This window comes from Psammomys obesus, unplaced genomic scaffold (assembly GCF_907164565.1).
Source record: "Psammomys obesus unplaced genomic scaffold, mPsaObe1.curated_primary_1811, whole genome shotgun sequence".
Lineage (NCBI taxonomy): Eukaryota > Metazoa > Chordata > Mammalia > Rodentia > Muridae > Psammomys > Psammomys obesus.
Genome location: NW_026590486.1, coordinates 1,271,027 through 1,288,752, shown reverse-complemented (window position 1 = coordinate 1,288,752; position 17,726 = coordinate 1,271,027). Strand labels below are relative to the sequence as shown.

The 17,726-nt window shown below is 43.0% G+C and overlaps 1 protein-coding gene across 2 annotated transcripts in view; it reads right to left on the bottom strand.

The window, feature by feature from the left end:
• Positions 1 to 286: 286 nt before the first annotated feature.
• Positions 287 to 17,726, bottom strand: part of Herc2 (HECT and RLD domain containing E3 ubiquitin protein ligase 2) — a 184,166-nt gene continuing 166,726 nt past the window's right edge. For both annotated transcript variants that reach the window (XM_055607517.1, XM_055607518.1), the window contains exons 84-93: positions 12,332 to 12,519; positions 11,415 to 11,612; positions 9,109 to 9,192; positions 5,432 to 5,573; positions 5,035 to 5,229; positions 4,126 to 4,238; positions 3,551 to 3,741; positions 2,774 to 2,879; positions 2,261 to 2,473; positions 287 to 1,211 (exon numbers count right to left, since the gene is read on the bottom strand). In XM_055607517.1, the coding sequence (XP_055463492.1) occupies positions 939 to 1,211; positions 2,261 to 2,473; positions 2,774 to 2,879; positions 3,551 to 3,741; positions 4,126 to 4,238; positions 5,035 to 5,229; positions 5,432 to 5,573; positions 9,109 to 9,192; positions 11,415 to 11,612; positions 12,332 to 12,519 (1,703 nt within the window). In that variant the 3' untranslated portion in view covers positions 287 to 938. The remainder of the gene's footprint in view (positions 1,212 to 2,260; positions 2,474 to 2,773; positions 2,880 to 3,550; positions 3,742 to 4,125; positions 4,239 to 5,034; positions 5,230 to 5,431; positions 5,574 to 9,108; positions 9,193 to 11,414; positions 11,613 to 12,331; positions 12,520 to 17,726) is intronic.

Sequence of the window (17,726 nt, the reverse complement as noted above, 5' to 3'; positions counted from 1 at the left end):
CTTTTCTGTTCTCTATTCTTCCATTTGCAGAGAGCTTACCACACACACAGCAAATTACACCCAATGGCCAATAGGACCAAGAGTGTGCCTGACCCAGAAGTGGGCATGGGCATGAGGGCACGTTTAGAGTTAGAGAAAGGTGCTCTAAGGGTCCCTGGGCTCCTCTGGCCCCTGGGAGCAGCTGTTCTACCTTAGTAAATGTTTCAGTGCTTTGCCACTGAGTATGGTCTGGGTGTAGTAGATCCATATGTGCTAGTCTAATTGGTTAAAAAAGCTCAGCCTACAATTTTGTGACACATGTTTTATTTATAGGGGATTAAACTTTTGGCATATACATGACACAAACATTAAATATGGTACACTTTCCATGATTGAAATTATGATACTGTCTACCAAAACGCCTCAATTCCAATCACATAATGCATAATCCTCCTGGGGAAAGGGAGGACTGAATGGCATTTTTTTTCCCGTTTTGATTTAAGTAACTTCTAAATGCATTCAAGAAATAATAATTTAATGTTTTAAAAAGCTTTTAATAAACAAATTCAGAGTAAAATTAGTTGAAATATTTAAAATAATACAATTTCATCATTACACAGTATTTTCAATATACAATCAAGATGACACTGCAAAGGGAAAAGGAAGAATCTATTGCACCCACAAGTAGAAAGGGTTTATTTTTGTGATGCTGTTGTGTGTCCATATAAACATTTGCACTGTAGTAAACACTGGGCCCTATAGGTAATGCAGCATGATGGGGAAGAAGTGCCCCACAGTGTTCCTCATGCACAGGATCATCTTTCTGCTGTCCTACCACACAGGATCTGAGACAGCCAGTCTTTCTCTCCTCCTCCTCAAATGCATTCAACATTTACAATTTACACAGCAGGACTCTTCCTGCTTGTTCAGCCACATTTCTTCCTGATGGCACTTCCATCTTAGTGTCCTGTCAAGTAATCTTGTGTAGAGTCTGAAGCAAAAGAGTCTGCATCCTCATTATCTGAGTCCTCGCTGCTGTCGTCGGCAGCTGGTTCTCCCGTGAGAGCTATTCGAGCATAGTCATCTGTGTCTATGGACTTGCAAAAGTGAATAGCATACTTCAGTTTCTCCTCAAGCACCTGCTTGCAGGAGTACCTGGGCAACTTCAGCAGAAAGAAGCATGTGTAGGATTCGGGAAGGAAGTGGTCAGGAGGGTTGTACTTATCCAGGACCTGTTGGTAAAGAATATTAGTAAGAGATTTTGTTAAGGGTAAATAAAACTCTGAATTTGTTTGTGGTTTTATTGTTTAATTTGTATCTGTATTATTTTATTATGGTGAATTTATTCATACTGTGTTCACTTCATTCTTACAGATACTATATATTTAGTTAGAAATAAAACAGAAAATGTAGAATCTAACCAATTTTAGATATCAAAAAAAAAAAAAAAGGTAACTCATACCTAGGTTCTGCAATAAAAGCAGCGAACCAATTTTACTGTGACTCCTGATCATCACCAAGCAATCATGAAGATGGCCAATGAAACAGTCTGACCCATCATCTCCTACTGGTGTAGACAGAACACTGTTACCTAGCTGACACTAGTTTTGAATGGGGCATGAAACTGGGGCCCAGCACTTGACCACCTGAGGATATTCTAAGAGCACCAATCCACTTTTGGTGCCTATACTTCAAAATACTAGGAAACAAAAATGATTATTGTTATTTTAGGAGAAAAATTATGTTTGCTATCAAATATATTCCTGAAAGATGAATATTTTGGTAACCCTAGCCACAAATGTGTCTCTAGGGCTATTGCTACTAGGGTCTGAATAAATAAGAGTGTTAGGTATAGTTTTCCCACCTCAGTGACCTTAAAAGGTAAACTGAACTTGTTTAAATCCTAAGACCACTGAGTTCTAAGACAAAGCAAACTTATTCTCAAATGTATGAACAGTCTCATTTTTCTCAGCTAAATATTTAGTGATTGATCTGATACAACTAGAGTGTCAAACAATGTTTTATGACATATGTATATTCAAAATCCATATACTGGTATAACACTAGTATGTACTGGTTATGGCTTAGGCTTAGCTACACTTTGCAAAATAGGTGTTCAAGATCTGTAAATATAAAACTCTAAGAGTTCAAATTATAGAAGTTATATATTTTCCATTTCATTTTACAGAATTTGTTTTCTCAACTGTTCTGCCGCAGAATGCATGCAAGTCACTTCCACTGATATCAATACCATGCTCTGTGATCCTGGTGAGGAGCCTACCTGGATGACAAAGTCTCTGCCCCGGAAGTCAGCAATGGTCCTGGGCAGCCTTGTCCGGCCCCACACAAAGCGTAGAAAGAGGGAGCGTTCCGTGTTAGAGAAAGATTCCATCACCTCCCAGAACCACTGGACCAAGGATGCAGATGGCTCAATCCCTTTATATGTTGCCACTGATTTTAAAAGATGCAGTGGGATGTCTGGACTCCCACATACCTAGGAAAAACATCCCATTAGAGAAGCCGCACAGTTCTCTTTTTTCATTTCAACACAAATCTAATCCCTTTTTTTCCCTCTCTAATAAGGTTCCTCTAATACCAGGTAGACATGAATGCCACCCTGAACCTCAGCATCCAGTAGGTGGGCAGTGAGAAATGGGGTACACTCTTAACTGTGCCATTTCATTCACTATCAGCCAAGCCGAAGCTTTCCAAATGGAAGGTTTTAAATAAAAGATCAAATAATGAGTGGGCTAGTATGCCAAGGAGGTTTAGGCAGCACAAAGCAACCACGTACCATTGTCTCCAGCTCATATCCAGTAAAAAGAGAGAGAAGAGGTACAGGCACAACTCGGGCCATTCCTTCACGGACAGCAGCCACTTGCTCATCAAATTCATGGAGCCTTAAAGAAACAAAAACAATCTTCCTTATATTTGTACCTACAGTTACTGGGCACCTTGTTCTGCTGTACCAAGCTTTACACACAATTCTGCTACCACATACACCACAGGGGAGGACTGAGAGGAGGGCTCTGGGTGATGCTCTTCATACACAGCGCTACTGAGTTCACCTAGACTGGTACACAGGACATCCCTTAATTATTAACTACAGGCACACACACTGTAAGCACTGTCAGATGGCAGTTCTGGGTAGCAATAGTGCCATACCTTACAGGAGCCATAACGTCAAGGTACAGGCACACGTGGGTCTGGTAGAGGCTACTCTGCTGTTTGCATGGTCCTATCTATGTCCCTGTCTGTGAGGAGCTGACAAAGAAAGTATACAGTGGCACAAAGAGGCCTGACATCTCTGTAGGGACTTAACCCTAAATAAGCACATTGTATTTATCCTACTATTTTACTGAAACCTAGAAATTTCAAGTGGGAATAATGAGTGCTCTGAATACTAGTCATCAAATGAAATCATAACAAAGATAAGCAATAGCTGAAAAGAAATGGATGGCATACTTTTATAGATGGTATGTCTGGAAAAACATAAATACCCAAGTAACTAGAATCTGCTACATTTGCCCATTCTTCAGTCAAAGCAATTGAGGAACAGATGACTACAAACCTGTAGTTTATTGCTAGCCGGACATACTCTGCACGGTTATCCAGGGTAATGTGTGTGTGCTTGGAGCTTAGCTGGATGTCCTGGCCACTAGCACTTGGCACTGTGAAGGGCAGGCTCATGGCCTCAAATTCCTCTGAAGTGGCTTCATTATCACGAATGTACATGAGCCCAGGAATAAAATCTTTATCAACCTGTCAAAGACAAATACAAAGAGTCCAGTCCACCCCAGGCACACCTAGCCATTGCTGACTTAATCTGCTTATAAGTGTTTCTTGGATACAAGAACATGGCAGGTGAAAAAAAAAAATGGCACAAAGAGCAAGGTGGCTGTGACTGCTCTGTCAGTCCCCTTCCTGGGAGCCTGAAGTGCAGCCCAGCTCTGCACATGACAGTGATCTTGTCTATCAGGCCACATGAGTTGCTGACACCATAAAGTGCACAGTCTACCAACTCTCTCACATCCATGCACTAGGAAGTGGTCAGAGGCCAGCTGCCTTCATATACCCACAAGTGATAGGTCAGATCCCCAGAAAAGCCCAAGCCCATTAATAAAACCCACAGCCCAGATTATTCACCTCACTGAGGTCTGCAATGGTGAGGCTCATCCCAGCCAGCTGCTTCCATACAGGCTCAGCAAGATTCAAACTCAGTGGACTCCCAGTTCGGATGGCAATGCCCAGTAACACCCCTGGTCATTCAAAACAGAAGGTTGGAATATACTTGGAATGGGTGAGAAAGTTCTTCTCGCTTGTTCAAACATGCCTTGGACTATCAGCTCTGCACTGACAGCATGAAGCCTTCTAAACCAGTACCACCCAAACTAAGAGCTAAGCCCACCTTGAAATAGAATGTCCTACTCAAAAACTTACTTCCTTTTCTTCCTATAACACAAGTGTCTAATTTTCCCTGTTCTTTCCATACATAGGACTAAACAACTGTAAGCCGATTCTTGTCCTTTGAAGGCAAAGAAAAGAGATGGATTCCTTCAAGAATGTGGATGTTTTGCTAAGGGGTAGTGACAGGATAAGGAGCACTTTGGGAGCTCTCTGTGCAGACCTAGAGAGGGCGGGACAGGCCTACTGCCAAAGCCATCTATTTCCATGCACTCCTGAATTTCAGGAATGTTTAGAACACATACAGCATTTTAGATCCTCTATGCCAAAGAAAGCATTGAGCAGACAATCACACACAGACCAACTGTAAATCTCCATAGCTGTACAAAGAATGGCCATAGCTCCTGATGGTTCACCACCAGCAAGTCCTTAACAATAGGTGCAGAATGAACAGCAGTATGTTTTCTCCTCCATAATGTTGGTAAAATGCACAAAAATCAATGTACATCACTTTCATCACTAGTGTCTCAAAAGCTAAACATGGATATTTATACCATCCACTGTTGCTCTGAGACAGACAGGAGATGCTACACTAATTTAAGGGTGGTACAGGCCCTATGCAACAGTATGATACACAAGTGAGAGGCCCACCTAGGAAGCGAAACATGCTGCAGTGAACAGGCGCCCGGGTAGCAGGGTTCAACAGGTAACAGTCTCTGTTGGCACCAGATTCATCCCTGCCGTTGGGAGTCACAATCAGAAGGGGAGTGAGTCCATTTTGTAACTCCTCACAAATCTCTGCTATGGACTCGCTGTAGCCACCCCCACAGTCATCCACAGATTCACCTGGAAGGAAAGGAGAATCAGCAACACACAGGCCACCCAAACACCACCTGCAGAAGCAGCATCAGGAAGCTGGCTGCTCTGGTCTTCTGCACCTGATACTCACGCACCACTCAGCTTGCCACCCCCAGATCCCTCTCCCAAGGAAAAAACAAAAAACAAAAAACAAAAAACGTTTCCCGAAGCATGCACAGCCAAATCTCACCAACAAACTTGACTTTCCAGACTCGGTGAGGAAGGAGAAGGCTATCAGGACTGAAGGAACTCATCTTAGCACACATCTGCCCAAAGACAGACTTGGTGCCATCTGGACCGGCTAAGCCACCTTTACTCCTGGAGCGCTTAACCTAGAGAGAAAAAGAATGAAAGCCTAAGGGCGGCAGATAATACATTGTGGAAGCAGCTGTAGAGATGCATGCCTATGAGAGCCTCAAAACTCCCCCCACCCCAACTTCACTCTGGACTCTGAGACCGTCTGCACTTGGAGACTGGCCTGCCCTAGTAGCTCACACACCGTAATTCCTTCTGTGTAGCACCTGGGTGACTTGTGCCATAAGCAGGTCTCATAAGAAGGGGCACTTACTTTACTACCTCTAGCAAACAAAAACAAATTCTGAGACAGGTCCCACAGAAACAGAAGGGCTGAGGCTAATGGACCCTGCACCCAACTCCTGAGCTTCCCCACAGTTCCAGTCCTGAGTCAGTAGCAAACTTTGCAGCTTCCTTGTTACAGCACCATTGTGCTAGGAGCTGATGCACACAGATCTCTGCTGCAGCACAACACAAAACAAAGCTGTGTAGGCAACTCCATTCTGAACATCCAAGGCCACCCTAGTCATCAGAATATTAGTGACATCACAGCAGCCTAATTGTGGCATCTGAACAAATACACTTTCAAGCAATGACGCGCACCATCATCACTATTCACACACAGCGCTAAAGGCAAGGTGGTGTTAATAACTAGCTAAGCAACACCACCTTTGTGCAGATTTTCATACTCGGCACCATCAATGACTACACTGTAACTACCTCCACCTCACTACACAGTGCTTCTGGTAGACGGAGACAGATATTCAGAACTTACACTTAGACCAAGGTTCTCTAAAGGCCAAGCCAGATATACTACCTCAGGCGTGGCTCTTTCTCCCCTTTCTTCACCGCGCTGACCTCTGTGCAACTCCAGGTCAGTGTAGCTGTCACCACTACACACTCACTCTCTGTGCCCATGGTTCTCATCCTGAACTAACACTGGGAGATCAGGCCGAAAACTAATGTTGGTGTGAACCTGCTTCCTCCTCCAAGTTCTACCTCAGCTGCTTGGTGTAAGATGATGACAGCTTGCAAAGTCTAAGAAAAACGAGCCATGTGAACATATTTTTATCATGAGTCCTCTAGCAAAACTTCACCATCTGTAGCCAACTTTCAGTGAATTCTAAGTCAAGCTTAAACTACTAGCTTTCTTCAACAGCACAAAGAAGCACAATTAAGAGTATAAATCTAAAACAAATGACAACAAAAACATTACTTTCCTACAGCATGAACTTTTCTCTGTAAAACACACTTATTTTCATATCTACAAAGGCTACTTCCTTTAAACTGCACAGCAACCTTTAAAGGGATTTGTAATCCCCAGAGGGATTACAGAAAGCAAAGGAGTATGTTCATAGATTTCCAGCTGCTACAGAACAGCCACATAAAACACTAACTACTAGAGCCTACCTGCCCATGTTTTCTAAAAAAAAAAAAAAAAAAAAAATTTGGACATGTTTATAAATTTGATGGTAGATAAACCTACCCACAGGTTGTCAACAGAAGCATGGGTGACTTTAGCTGATGTCAATTTGAATTTTCCAAAATGAGCATGAATTAATTCTGTAGTAAGCCAGGAGTGATGGTACTATAATCCTAGCACTTGGGAGGATAAAGGAGGAGTCTGAGGCCAGTTTGGGCTATATAGTAAGACTCTGTCTCAACAACCCTCCCCATTAAGACAACAACAACAAAACAACCCCCACCTCCTCAAACAAAAACTCTTGTTTATAGAAACCAATTTTTCAGAATTTCCTGGTATCAAATAGCATCATTTTCATAAGGATAAAAAAACTCACCGGAAGGCTCAAGGTACCAATCCTTCCGGACAGTCTATTGGTAGTTAATGGTTACTAGAAGCAGAGGGTGTCACTCTCTTCAATAGGAGAACCACTGATAACTAGTAAGCTGCCCCATGATCCAGTAAGTAACCCCATCCACGCTCACGAGAACAACCCTAATTAAATTCTGTGAGTCACACAAATACCAAAGACAGGAAAGTAGAAGGGACTTGTAGGAAAGAAGGTTTCAACAGAAGCAGGTGTTAACTATGCTTCAGTCCCTTCCAGTACGCAGTGTTAATCCCTACTGAGTCTCATGAAGCTAGTGCTGGGCAGCATCTCCATAGATGACTGCACCAGGGCAGAGGTACCATACAGCCAATCTGACTCACTGCTGGCATGCTGAATTCACCTTAGACTTACTAAATTTTGTAAGGAAACCAATGCTATGCCAACATCTGTGGAGAACTTTCTATCTTTGGGAGATCTTACTGTACTACCTGTAGGCTCTGGTACCCAAAGACTATGGGCAATGAAAGAGCCCCAATCTACAAGGCACACTGGTCTGAGAATGTCTGTGCACTTTTTTTTCTCAATCTACCAATTGTTCTTTCAAACATATTAAATATTTTTAACATAAAATTCGGGACACAAAGACTAGTAGGAAGCAGCTATTATTAAAAATCTGCAAGAAAAAAAAAAAGATGGCAAGCAGCAGCATGCCCACTGCAGCACTCCAGGCTCCAGGCAGTCAGGGTCTCATTGATACCTCCAGCCATGGCCACCCCAGTGAGACTCCTGGCTCCAAGAAGCCTGTAGGCCTGTCTTAGACCCTCAGACAGGAACCTGACCCAGGAATCTACAGTTTTCCTTGTCTTGCAAACTTTAGAATGCACGTCATCCAAGGTGGGGAAATAAAAGCTTTTTTATGGACGTAATTAAACAGTCCATTTATTTGTGGAACTAGATGACCAAATTATAGCTAGCACTAAATACTATGACGTTCACCACCAGAGACGCCAGTTCCACCAATGTGGTCACATGTGCTGTCCAACAAAGGACAAGAGTTTGATCTCTTAATCCAAAATGCCCCCAAGTACAATTCAGAAAAAATTCTTGTCATGTAATCAACATCAGGATAGAAATCATGTGTTAATACAAAGGTTCAGTAACAAAGAATTTGTTCTTTGTGGCTCTCTGTTTCTCATCTAAGAGGCGAGGCTAATTTCATTTGCGTATTAAATGTCAAATGCCATGCACTATTATAATCACTGACTGGGATTCCTCTGTGTTTTTAATTAAACTTTTCAAAGTATGAGTTTATGTGTACTCAGAAGCACTGTTAATTCAGAAATGGCCTGCTTTTTCCATTCTTTTTCATGAGAGATGTTAGCAATACTGGCTTATTAAACTGGAAACCTCTTGGAGCCAGGTTTATAAGGCTCACAGGAATGGGAACTGTTAGAAGTATAAAACTCAGCAATTTACAAGAGTGACTTAGCTTTGTGTATAACAAACACACAAAGGCCACAGACAAGAGTGGCCATTATAACCCTGTAGGAAAATATGGCTGCTTCTTACTTTACCTTTTTTAAACTTCTCATTGTGTGTGCTATTATGCCAAGTAAATATTTCTTATTTTCATAACTGCCACCGCCTCTCACCACAGAGCATTCCATATAGAAAGCCTGCTCCATAACCCTGAGTGCTGTTGTCCATCACAACTACAGGGACACCTCTAGCACCGTGACAGTATCATCTGTACCACTGTCAGAGAGAGGGACTGAACTACCTGGATGCGGTTCAGCTCCACCACAGGCCCGTGCTGGCGATCTCGCACCATGGTTGCTTGTACTACCTTTCGAAAAGCTGCTTCCTAAAACATAAAAAATAGACAGAGTTTAGAGTCTCAAATAGAAACCATCATATCTAGAGAAACCACATTACTGTTTCATAGCCTCTATTTCAGAGAGTCAGACTTCCTTGAGAAAAGAAAACGGCTCCTTTTCAGATTGTGTGAGAGATGTAAGTAGCCTCACAAGCTATGTAAAGAAAATGGAGAACTTGCAAGCATAACTGACAGCTGAGCAAAAAAGTAAGTCCCTCAGGAAGAGCAGACCAGACAGCTGTGGCCTGGTAACCAAACTGAGGATTCCCTGCCAAACTACAAATGCAATCACAGCAGGGTCTGATGTTGAACCTCTTAACTGCATCACAGAGCAGCTGTGAGTCAAGGAACTCACGGATCCAGGCAGACTTGGGGTGGGGAACATATTGTAAGCGGACACAGAAAAAAAACAGGATGAAGACAGCCAGGACAATGTGTGTATCACAATAAGGCTTTAGGCATAATCCAGAAAGGGACACTTAAGGGGCATTCAAAGCAAAGAGAGCCTCAGGTGGGTCTTGTGCCTCTTTGCTAAAGGGAAAACAGTGTCTTCTTTCAGAGGTGGGGAGGCGGAGCAGAAGCACCAGGGCCCCTTGCATATTCTAAGCACCTCTCTCAGATCAGACTCTAAAGAATTCAAGTACCAGATGGCCAAAGTGGGACATTAAGCAACCCCAGGGAGCACAAAGGAAAGAGAAGATTCGGTTTTAGTGGTAGAAAAACATCTAGCACCATGAACCATGCACAACCTCACCTCTGCCTGCCTTCCTGCATGCCCATTCACACCTGTGCTAATCTCTTCCCTCAACAGAGCACTTTCCTGCTCTGAATCCCTAGTTGCCCAGATCTCCTCTAGCGATCCTGTTGGAATGGTTTTGTTTGTTTTTTTAAGGTCTTGGTATGTAACTCTGAACTCATTATGTAACCTAGAATAGGTCTTAACATCACAATTCTCCTGCCTCCTTCTGCCAGGTCCACACCCAAACCCCTCACTTGTACTCCAAATCAAAGGCAAAAAAAACTTCATACCTTTGCAATGCCTATTACCCATCCAGAGCCTGCTCAGCAGAGGCTACTCAGCTGCTGGGGGCCCTTCAGACACTCACTGTATGCTGCCCTCTACTGTTAACTGCCTCAGTGTAGGAGCCCCAACACCACTGTCTACGTTGTCCATGTTAAACTTAGTGGGAGCCCATCCAGAGTTTTTGCAGGAAGTGCGTGCTCACTCTACCTCATGCAGACTGCAACCTGCCACTTAAACCTTTTTCCCTCTCTACCAGAAAAGACCTTTTCCCTCTTTGCTGAATACTTTGAAGGATAAAACAAAGATGACAGAATCAACCTTGCTATTTTTTAACTATTAGAGAAACAGCTGAAATTAGTTTTCTTCTTGTTCCTAGCAGCAGAGAGAGCATCTTCCCTTAGTTACCACCTTTACCACTGAGCACCCTCGGGCACAATGGACATAAAACAGCCTTACTGTTCAGTATAGCAAAGCCCATCCTAAAAGAGAATAACCATTTGAACATCACTCTAAAATATCTAAATTTTATTTTATCAATTAGAATAGACTATACTCCTTGATAACAACATGTATCTCAGGGTAGAGAGGATCTTTAACTCACCTTTTGTGCTCTCACACCTGCTATGCGATGCTGAGTCCCCTCTAAGATCACATTAAGCTGCCTACCAGAATTTCAACAACTTAACCTTTTACTTTCTCAGCCAGAGAAACTCTGATTAATAAAAAGTCAATGGGTCAAAACCCATCCCATGACTTCTATATGCCAGCATTCCTGATTTTGTCCACTCCCTGCCCATTAACTCATTACTTGGCAAGGAATCTCTACCTACACAACCTGGCACAGAGCTTCTCTCTAAGCCCCAACCCTCTCCTGAACATATGTGGGAGAAGAAATTACCTAATGATTTTCCCTCCTCTGTCAGTGGAATTGACCACAAACCCTCAAAGCCAGGCAGGCACAGAAAACCATGTGCACAAGGGTTGGCTTCATGGCTGTATTCTTTTGTTTGTTTTGTTTTTTTTAAATGAACATGTTCTAAGTACTTAGAACCAGCTATCATGAGATTCTCAAAGACCACTTGCTGAGTGAAATATAGTCTGTATCTACCATCCAGAATAAAGATTTTTGTTGAGTAAAAGGTTACTGAAGGTGACAGTGCTTCTGTTCTAGATTGCTACAAAGTACCTTTCCCTGAGATATTAAGATCCCTCGAAGCGTGTCAAACCCAACTGAAGGCCCAAGTCCAGTTTCATCAAGAGAGCCCTCTAGGTCAAACATGGGGATACAGGGACAAAAGAGCTCTGAGATGTGATGTAGCAGCAGCAGTCGGTTCCTTAGGGCAATGATAGGGATCTCCTGTAAATGGTTGTATTCCATGGGTACCTGAAACATTGAAGTTTCACTGAGTCCACTAAGTAGAAAAAGCACAAAAAGCCAAAAGACAGCCTTATGATTTCTGAGACTAGTCTGTAAAACTCATCATTTTCTTTCTAGCTAGTCTGATTATTTGAGGTAAATCATATAAACATTAAAGAATGTTAAATGTTAGTTTACAGAAATATACTTACCAAGAAACGTGTAGGCAATACATATTATCAGTTATTTTATATAGTTTACAACATGTAGAATAGAAGGCAACACACTGTTGAACAGATGATGTTGGCTGGCATGAGTATTAAGGCTCTTTTTTTCTGCCTTTTTTGCTGTGCTGGTGATTGAACCTAGGGCATCATGCATGCCAAGCAAGTGAGTTATGCCCCTAGCCCAGTATTACAATTTTTTTTGTTTGTTTTTTGAGATAGGGTTTCTCTGTGTAGCTTTGGCTGTGATGGACTCACTTTGTAGATCAAGTTGGCCTTAAACTCACAGAGATCCCCCTGCCTCTGACTCCCCAAGTGCTGGGATTACAGGCATGCACCTTGTGCCTGACTAATATTATAGTTCTTAATAATGCTGTTTCATGGCATTATGAACTGAACTATTATCAATGGAACACCTCTATAAATATATAATGAAAGAATGAGTCATATGTGGCTCTACATGCATGATGGTATACTGCCACAGTGTCACAATTCTGGCACACCTACCCAGCTAACACTGACCTGTGCAGGGAGCTTGCCGGCGCTGGCTGGCTTGCTGGTTGACCAGGCGAGGGTGTGTGCAGAACCACAGGCCACACGATTGACCTTCTTACCCTGAAGGGCAGCTACCAATCGAGGTCTCTGAATAGCATTTGTTGTTCCATCTCCTAGCTGGCCCTCATCATTGTCGCCCCAAGTGTAAACTTCACCTAAACAAAATAAACTTAAAGAACTTAGGTCACAGGAGCAGTGAATGCACAACTGCAATGTCTTCCCACCACAATGGCAATACTTACTACCCTTCTGCTATGTATTAGTGTTCACTTCTCTAAGCATCAGCTTCTAGATGTCAACACACATTCATCATAAATCCAAAGATCTGTTCCCAGGACTTCCTACACATCTGTTGGTCAACACACCTTCTCAGGTCTGGTCTGGTTCATTAGTTCACTGGATCAGGTATGTAATGCCAGCATTTCTCCAACAGAACAAGTTATAAAACTTAGGGAAACATTCCTAACAACCTAAACACTCCTGAATGCTAAACAGAGGAAGAAATGTCATTTTTAAGATGAACAAAATCCATATATTCCAAAGATATGTACCCTTCCCTATGTACTCATAACCTAAGCATAGGCTGAATTCATCATTCATAATTTTTATCATACTTTCTAAATCCATGCTGGACCCAAACTGGGAAATACTACCATAAGAGCAGTCTAAGGATAAGGTCATGTGTTGACTAGAACATATGAGGCTTATGCTCTCTGGCAACATCAAATGCAGTCTCCGCAGGGCAGGTCATGCAGCCACTAAGTATCACTTTCAACAATAGGATGGCTGTGTGATTAAGAACAATATGACTATGTCTTGCCCTTTCCTGTTCTCCAAGAATTTGATTCTAAAGTCATAGGGTGAGTTCCTGAGCATGAATCCTTAGAAGATGTCTCTGCAAAGATGCATACAGGTAAGAGAGGAATTGAGAAAAGGAAGCTTCCATACTGGGGTGGCCCAGGGCATTGATCTGTTTAGCTGCGTGGCAGCCTATGACAAAGCACAAGCTCATAAAAGAGAGGACAAAAAGAATTGTAGGATGCTTGTCACAGTGAAAACTGACTAAACTATTATATCAAAGCTACAAGAAATCCAGGTTTATCTCCAAAAGAGAAAGGAGTTATCCATGTGGAAAGCAAACAAACCAGAATGAATCCTGTGGGGCTGAATCGAAGTAGGGGTGCATGTGTGAATCTTCAACCATAGACGCAAAGTGCAAGTATGTGTGTTTTTAACATATATGTTTCCTGGCTCCAACCAAAAAGGTGGCCCGAAGAACATGGATACATGTTTCAAAGATCATACTCATCACCTGAATCTATCTTCTACATATCAGTCTCTAAAGGAACAAAAGTACCTTAAGCAAACGTTGGGGGGTGGGGGCAGACAGAAGCTTAAAAGATAAAGTGGGATCGTCTTTTGTCCCAACTAGTATATATTAGTAATGAGGCAAATAAGGAGATAAAAATCAGCCAAACAGGGCATAATTTGAATACCAATAAAAGTAACATCATTTACTAGAATCCAGGCTTATCACTAAAAGAGAAAGAAATTATAAATGTAGACAGAGAAAAAGCCAGAATGAATTTTGGTACTGAGCTGTGTCAGGAAGCCTTAGGTCCCACACAGACACAAACAACTAAATGATTCAACCCTCAGTACCACTTGGGAAAAATGATAACAAATAAATAAGCTAAGAAAATACTGGACAAGAAAGGAGACATTTAAATAGATTTTTACTTTTCTTACAAATACCTAGCAATTACAAAGTATTTCCACAGAGGAAAATCCTGGTAGACCTACACTTAAGCAAGCAATTGGTGTTGACATGAGTGATGGAACAAAACAAACAAACAAACAAACCTCTAAGTCACTTGAAAGGATGACTTAGGAACAAAAGCAGAAAACTACTTTCCACATCCCCAGGGCCTGTCTTTTTGCATCTAGAAATCTGAATTTTCTCTCCAGACCTCAGTTCCCTTCCAAGACCCTCAGTTTACTCCATTCTGGGCTCTGGTACCCAGTCTCCAAGATTCAGGCCCCCTACCCCTGGTACCTCAGGACTTGGGACCCCAGCATTCAGGAGGCATCCTGCATCTATAGCACCTGGGATGAGCTTCCTGCAGATGTGAGCTACCTGGGCACCCTCAAGCCTTCCCAGAGCCAAAGGCACCTATGTCCTAGCTTAAAGAACTCCTGGATCCACAATGTGCAGCCTCCCCTAACACCAAAATCTACCCAGTTCTCTCAACTCCCATCTTTCAAGTATCCAACACCACATGGAAAAATAAAGGGCCTTTGGTGCATAGGACAACACTACAACCGCCACAAGCCAGTGGACACATAAATCCAAGGCCTCCTCCAAAGTTTCAGCCTCAATTATCTGTCTTAAAAACCTCTAGGCTCTCAAGGAACTCCTGGTTGCAGCTCAGCTTGACTGCCAATCATCTGAAGGTTGACCCCAAAGGGGTGGTGGCTGTGGATCCTACTGCAAATGGTTGCCCCACGCTGGGCTCAAGACAGAACTACAGTGCAATAGCAGGTGGTTGTGGCAATTCCTAGGACCAGGTAAACCAATGCCTTCATGCCCATCTGCTGGTGCTATTCAAAATTGTGGACAGAATGATGCTGGTGCTGTGCTGGAGGTCTTGGCGGCAGGGGTGCTTAGAATGATGACCCCCCCTTATCCCCAGGGTGCACTCGCTTGACTGTTTTCACCTCCCCCCACCTTTCCTGGAGAGCTGCTATTGTGCCTGCTGATCATCCTGGTTTGTAGCCTGATTGGAGGTGCCGCCAGATTGGACCTGAGAGTCCTTGGACATGTTGGGGCTGTGCTTTTTCTGAATGTACTCAAGAGTGGGCTTGTCTTTGGCACTGCCGCTGGGCGCCTCCTTTACTACCATCAAAGGCTCATTTAGAGATACCAGAGGTGCTGTATTCCTTCCTAAATCTGGTGAAGAATATTTTCTCTTTTTAAGCTGGTATCTGTTGCATTACACTCTTAAGATACCTTGTATGTACCAGAGATCAACACAGATTAACATCTGTAGAGAACAGCAAGTTGCCACCTATACACAAGAGAGATCAAGGCAACCATGGTCCAGCTGGGATGGGAGGTAGAGGGCATGAACATCCTGAGCCTGGTAGTATTTGTCATCACCTGAGGAAGCTGGGGCTTGATGGCAAAGTGCTCATTCCTTTCTTCTGTTTCTGGTCTCTAGGGTTATGGACATATTGTTCCTGGTGGGCACCAAGATTGTGGGGATGAAATACAAATCTTCTTGAGCCTCAGCAAACAAATTCTAAATTGCCTGCTAGGCCATATCATCCAGAGGTTCCTAGTTGTAGCCCTTATCGACTTCATCTTCAACTGCAAAAACCTGTGCAGATTCCTGTGGGGCATCATGATAAGCCTGTCCACAGTCTTATAGCTTAGCTACATTGCCCCTGTGGTGATGAAGGCTACGAAGAATGGTGAAACAAAACACATGAGCTGCTTCATCCTGCCCATCAGCTCTAGAACTAACAGGGATGGGATGGTGGCAGCTCTAGACATCTTGTAGCTCAAGGGAGCATCCCTAGACTTTAAGATCATCACCATCCTGGTCATGCCTACGGTGTTCAGTGTAGGAGTGGTGGGCATCCATACAGAAGGCATCTTCACATGCCGTCATTATGGAGGCAGGTAGCCTCCCTGCCAAGGATATCTCAAGGATATCTTCAAAGTTACATGGCTCATACATAGTTACAGAGCCTAGAGCCTGAGCTGATCCCAGTGAAGAATGAGGCATCTCTGAATCCACTACACCTACCCACAGAGAGGAAGACCCTCCTTAAACAGTACTGTGGAACCTGCCAGCGATGTCGATGTGTGGGAGAAGGAATCTGTCATGTGAACATCAAAAGGGACCTTCCACACCCTGCTGGTGTCACAATAGAAGTTAGGGTCAGGAGGACTGGAAAAATGAGCCAGCATGGGCTGCTTACATATTCCAGGAAGCCTGCCTCCTTCTGGACAGGATATTAGAAGCTTCATTGCTGAGGTATATATGCTTATATATGAATGTCTTCACAAATCTCCCCCATCCTCAGTTCCCACTCAACTCAAAAAGATGACATTACCCAACACCCAGAGCAACCCAGCCTACCCATCTCAGGCCATGGGGCACCATCTAGCGTTCCCTATCTTTGAAGGCAAGAGTATGGCAATGAAATGTTATCTTAATGGCCATAGCTGTGTGTGTGTGTGTGTGTGTGCGCGCGCGCGCGGGGGCGTGCGTGTCGTGCATGCACTGTGCTGTCAAGGTAGTCCTCTCCATGATAGCAAACACTCCCATGACTCCTGGGAGTAAAGCCAAGAATAAACACTTTCACTTCAGAGGATTTTCTGTTTTAACAATAAAACTGTGTCAAAAAAAAAAAAAAAGTACAAGTTGGGAGTAGAGAGTGGTGGTGCACACCTATAATCCTATCACTGGAAAGTGAAGACAGGAGAATCAGTTGAATGTCATCCTCAGCTACACAGTAAATCAGATGCCAACATGAAACCTCATCTTAAAAAGCAAAGCAAACAAAAAGCCCTATAAGTGAGTCTTCAGAGAAAGCATGAGAAAAGTCCAAATCCTAGGAAGAGCAAGGAAGTACCACAGAGAAGAGATCCAGCAGTGCATGGGGGATGGAAGCGAGTGTCAGGAAGAACGGGAGCAAGTGGAAGTGTGTCAGCCAGTACCCCATCTATAGAGAACACACTCGGGGCCTCCACACGTTCTCTGTCGTGTTCTCCTGAGCTTTCCCTGTGATTTGTTTCAGAATCAGTCACACAAAAGCTGCCAAGGCTAGTTCAAACACTATGGGATTATTCTTTGTCCCTCCTTGATTTTCTTAGCCTTATGTTTACTGCATTTTGATGTGGAATTATCAAGAAGAGATTTGAGGTCTATGAAAGATTTTAATTTTACTTTTCTTTATTAATTACACTTTACTCACTTTGTACCCCCTGTGGTTCCCTCCCTAGATTTTTTTAAAGTATATTTTAAGTGCTTCATCAAGAACTACAATGTCATTTTGTTACAGGCCATATACTTTGGTTATTCATATAGGAAACCCTCCCATCAATGATACGATTGTTTATGAAACTTATGAATGGCTTCAAAAAGTACACAACTTGGAAAGATTGCTTAAGTGGAAGCTGGTGGGATAGCTCTCCACTGCACAGCAAGCCCTCATGGCTTTTCTGGCTTAAAAGCACATTTAGTATCCTGTGGGGCTGTACTTTCTGGAGAGCTGGGGAGCATTTTCTTGCTCAAACTGTTGGAATAATTCAGTTATCCATTGGACAAAAATTCTGTTTCCTTGCTGGATG